The sequence below is a fragment of the Odontomachus brunneus genome, unplaced genomic scaffold (genome assembly GCF_010583005.1).
Source record: "Odontomachus brunneus isolate Ranch 3 - 2012 unplaced genomic scaffold, Obru_v1 Obru_scaffold_034, whole genome shotgun sequence".
NCBI lineage: Eukaryota > Metazoa > Arthropoda > Insecta > Hymenoptera > Formicidae > Odontomachus > Odontomachus brunneus.
In genome coordinates, this window is record NW_022639484.1 from 122,803 (window position 1) to 127,300 (window position 4,498).

Consider the following 4,498-nt stretch of genomic DNA (forward strand, 5'->3'; position numbering starts at 1 on the left):
ACACACACACACATATACACGCAAAAATGTAAATCCGACCGAGCAACCTTCGCGTAGTACACCTTGAATAATGCTAATACACTTGCGTGGATAGTAATCAAAGTTGTTTTTAATCTCTATAAAATCTAACTTTATAAGAAAAATAAGGCCATTAAGATGCTAGATCTTTATGCAATTCTAACATAATAAAGTGGAAACAAAAAACATCGCAAACATTATTATCCTCCTCATTATATAAAAATTGCATGACAATCCAGCTCTTAATGGCCTTATATCTCGTAAAGTAAAATTTTTTTCTAGTAGAATGGAGGAAGTTATAAATCCGTCTTATATCCTTACAGATTTAAAACCAATCTTATAACGAGGTCCTGCCGTAACTAGTAATGATTACTAACATTACATTTTTTCCAACTCTAAAGACATTATTGCTTTATTGCAGCTCTAAAAATGTTCAGAGGTTTTAAACGTGCCATGGTGACTATCATTTATTTCTTTATTCCTACACTGATTCCTTTAATCAAGCCGTTCTCTACATGGCCTATAAATTATTTCCGCAAATGTTTTAAGGCGAGTATGAAGTATAGAGAACAAACAGGAAATAAGAGAGGAGATTTTGTAGACTTTCTGATAATGCTCAAGAATGGAGAACAGAATCCTCTGTTCAGTAAGTATCATTCAGCCTGCAGAATAATAAAAGTAATTATACATGGAAAAAACAATATGGTTGATCCATACAGAAATCTAGTTGTGCAAACCAGATTCAATAGATAAAAACAATTTATATGATTGCTGTAACCAAAGAGCAATGGCTGAGTTACTTATGTTGCAGCAGTGATAATACATGGTTAATACAAACGCGGCAACTACAAATGCATATTTATACACTCAGAACCAGTTTTCACATGTATATATCTTTAGCTGTGCGTGTAGTTAATTGCTTTGTTTTCTAACATCACTGCTTTGCAATATAGCATTGGTTAATGCTAAATGGATAAATATCCATATTTATGTCTATGCAAAATGATTCCATTACTAATTTCTGGTTGTCACAACCAGATCACGCGCAATTTCATTGATGTAGTTGACACACCAAAGTAAGTCAAATCAACCATACACATAACTATCATACAAAGATATGTAGAATGATACAGCTATTTGCTTACAACTAAATATTTTTTGTCAGGTGCACCACATATCTTTTTTCCGTGTATGATAACAATAGAGTGTCTGACAACTCGTTACGCACCCGCGATGTACAAAATATAAAGATAATATGTCTAGGTATAGCTTCCGCCAATATGTCTAGGTATAGCTCTAGCCAACGTTTGCGAAACGTCGGCATATCGCTGATTCAAGACACGGTTCCATTCCGGAAGCTATACCTAGACATTGTATCAATGGCCGTGAAAGCCTCAAATCTAGTATATAGTAACAAAAAATCCTGTACTGTTTTGCAAGTAATCACGTAGATTTTTAGTTATTAATTAAAGATGATTAGTACATAATTGCTCGCGATAATTTAATTAATAACTAAAAATCTGCGTGTTTATTTATAAAATGATAGAGGACTTTTTTGTTCAGACCTAAGATACAAGTACAGCAGACGTTACAGCTAATCTACCGTATCGCGCGTGATCATTTACCAATCTTCTCTAATAATTAAAAATTTTACGTGGTTGTTTGCAAAATGGTAAAGGAATTTTATATTCAGTTTGATGAGTTCTACTTATACACCACGACTGAATACTAAATTGCCGGATATTCTATATGTACTATTATATTTATTTTATATGTTGAGATATATCAATTTACTATCACTGTCATATATTTTATATCTTCCTGTTAAGTTAATGAATCATCGAATATTGAGAGGTACTTGTTGACATTAATAATAACATTGATCTACATTTGATAATTACATTATAGAATTCGAAAGGGAGAACTTGCTGGCGCAAGCAGCTGCTTTTCACATTGCTGGATTCGAATCGACTGGGACCTCGACTGCGTGGGCTATTTACGAATTGGCGCATCATCCGGAGTATCAAAACACTTTGTACGAGGAAATAAAGAAGTATCTATCAGGGAAAGAAATAACTATGGAATTAATTAACGAAATGCCTTTCTTGGATTGCGTTGTAAACGAAGCGTTGAGGTTGCATCCTCCTATACCAGTCGTCGACAGGATAGCTGAAAAGGACTTTGAGGTAATCGACACAAATCTGTAATCCCTTGTCCAACCTTGTTTTAATTCCTAAGCCTTAAGAAATTGACCAACAACAGTTGATTATTTTTAAAATAATCGACTGTGATTGGTCAATTTATTACGGCTTAAAGATTAAAGCAAAGTTGTGGACAAGGGATAAATGATCGAACAAGTTACTATATACAAATCGTTTCCTTAATTATTATATATTTTATTATATATTCTTACTAGGTGCCAGAGACTGGGTTAGTGATTGAAAAAGGTGTTTCAATATATGTATCTGTAAATGCAATGTATCAAGATTCTAGATACTTCAATGATTCGTGCAATTTTGTTCCATTGAGAGAGACAGAAAACAAGAAATTCTACGAATCACTGACATTTGGTATTGGACCACGATCATGTATAGGTCAGTTGTAAAAATTTATTACGCGAAAAATATGTCTTAATTTGCTATTTTTCATTTTTCTTGAATTTTATCTCAAATTTTCAGGACAAAGGCTGGCCTCATTATTGGCGAAAATTACATTAATCAATTTTGTCTTGAATTACGAAATAAGTTTATCACATAAAAATGAGGAAAGTAAAAACGAAACCAGTAAAATAAGCGTTCATGTATTTAAATACGCGGTTGATGGTCTCAATGTGAGATTCAAGAAACGTGAATAAAATTATACGTTAAAAAGCGCGTTAATTGACGTTAAGTGTCGATATTTAGTATAAATTAAAATAAATATTAAATTATTATATTTTTATACGTATAATCTCAGATAGGAACTGCTTAGAAATGTTTAAAGAAACCATGTAATGTTAACTACAATGAAATAAATTTATTGATAAGATTGTAGAATTCATTGCTTGTTTAATAAAATCGATTTTTCGTAGCCTAAGTAATTATATTATCATTGAAGCGAGTAATTTTCCTCAAGCATCGTCCTACTGACTCCATTGCAAAATTACGGACAGCACAGCGTATCGTGATCGAACGACATATATATTTATAAATATACTATAACAGAACATTATACAAAACAACAAGCGTTTCGGCAGCGGCCGCTATTGACTTGATTTCTCTTGTAGTGTACACTAATAACAAGATATATATATATATATATATATATATATATATATATATATATATATATAACATAAGTTAACGTCATTTTAAATATGGCTAATTATCTACTAACGATTATCTTACATTGCTGTGTCCTCTTCTCGCTTACGAGTACGATAGTAAAAAAATTGGCTAGTTTGGTAGATAAAAAGGTACAAACGTTCATTGTACATCGTTTATCGATTGACTTTCTTGTGCGCTTTCATCCTCCGTCTGGGTAAAATGAAGTAGTTCAGCCTTCGTAGTCAACTCCAACGCGTGCATCCACCTGAAACATCCATAAAAAAAAAGAAACACGTATTACATTATTTGATCACGAAAAGTTGTAATCTATATAAATTGCTATATGACGTACTTCTCTTTGTCCTCTTGAGAAGATGCTTGAAGATAATAGCATTTTCTAGAATGGTGCATCTTGAACCGCCATCTTGTCTGGTCCAGGGTTTACTAGCCTGAGTTTTCAACAACAGATAGTCAAATAATACTGAAGGCGCGCACGCTGAAACCTGCAGCAAACTTGGCACTGGTCCAGAGGGCGATGACGGTGATTTAGCGAGCGGCTGAGTGAGCGCGGCATGACATAATCTGCATACTCTCATATTCTTATTGTCTTCAAATAATAATTTCTGATTTGAGCATTTACTGCAAACCTAGAAAAAAACACAAATACATTGTAGATTACAATAACTATATTATTATGCACTTTACAAGATTGCGAAATTTCTTTCGAAAGGAAACTCACTATTCCACAAGCCCAGCAATTATGTTTTCGTTTCATCACAGAGAAGATAACCTCACAAACCATGCACCTAGTCACGTCATCAGCCTTAACTAAGGAAGTTTTAACATTGCCAGTCTTCAGACTGGCTTTACGTCTCATAATCTCTTGCATCGTTTGTAACAATGCGTCGAGTCATGTCGCTTTCTCCGCAGCAGACTGTGTGTACAATTCGACGCTTTTATTAGGACCTTAACTTAGTTTCCGCCCGCAAATGTTAGATGGCAATGCAAACAGTTCTAGTAGTTATTACTAACGAAACAGGTAGTTTGTGATTAATTTCGACATTTCTCGATAACATTCAGTCAGCATACACAATTATTTTCCTAAACAACAATTTCTTTTGCTTTGTGAAAAATGGAACGCGATAAAGTGTTTTTTCGACATGTGCTTTTGCACT

At 33.5% G+C, this 4,498-nt stretch overlaps 2 protein-coding genes across 5 annotated transcripts in view; one reads left to right on the top strand and one right to left on the bottom strand.

The window, feature by feature from the left end:
• LOC116843598 (cytochrome P450 6k1-like) overlaps window positions 1-2,958 on the top strand; it is a 5,874-nt gene extending 2,916 nt beyond the window's left edge. For 3 of the 4 annotated variants that reach the window (XM_032814117.1, XM_032814118.1, XM_032814119.1), the window contains 4 exons: window positions 440-664; window positions 1,927-2,204; window positions 2,435-2,612; window positions 2,697-2,872. In XM_032814117.1, the coding sequence (XP_032670008.1) occupies window positions 440-664; window positions 1,927-2,204; window positions 2,435-2,612; window positions 2,697-2,872 (857 nt within the window). Of the gene's footprint in view, window positions 1-439; window positions 665-1,926; window positions 2,205-2,434; window positions 2,613-2,696 lie in introns of all 4 variants that reach the window. The other variant, XM_032814120.1, reaches the window with a different exon arrangement.
• A 607-nt stretch (window positions 2,959-3,565) lies between these two features.
• On the bottom strand, window positions 3,566-4,399 carry LOC116843603 (FYVE, RhoGEF and PH domain-containing protein 3-like). Its single transcript, XM_032814137.1, has 3 exons — window positions 4,063-4,399; window positions 3,676-3,970; window positions 3,566-3,588 (listed from the first exon to the last, which is right to left on the bottom strand). The coding sequence occupies exons 1-3, from the start codon at window positions 4,210-4,212 to the stop codon at window positions 3,566-3,568; spliced, it is 468 nt and encodes a 155-aa protein (XP_032670028.1). The 5' UTR covers window positions 4,213-4,399.
• Between the last annotated feature and the right edge of the window lie 99 nt (window positions 4,400-4,498).

Excerpts from the sequence above, each read along its gene's own strand:
- LOC116843603 (XM_032814137.1), bottom strand. The coding sequence starts at position 4,212 with ATGCAAGAGATTATGAGACGTAAAGCCAGTCTGAAGACTGGCAATGTT. Across the intron at positions 3,971-4,062 it reads ATTGCTGGGCTTGTGGAATA|GTTTGCAGTAAATGCTCAAA; the intron begins GTGAGTTTCCTT and ends GTTTTTTTCTAG. Across the intron at positions 3,589-3,675 it reads TCTCAAGAGGACAAAGAGAA|GTGGATGCACGCGTTGGAGT; the intron begins GTACGTCATATA and ends TGGATGTTTCAG.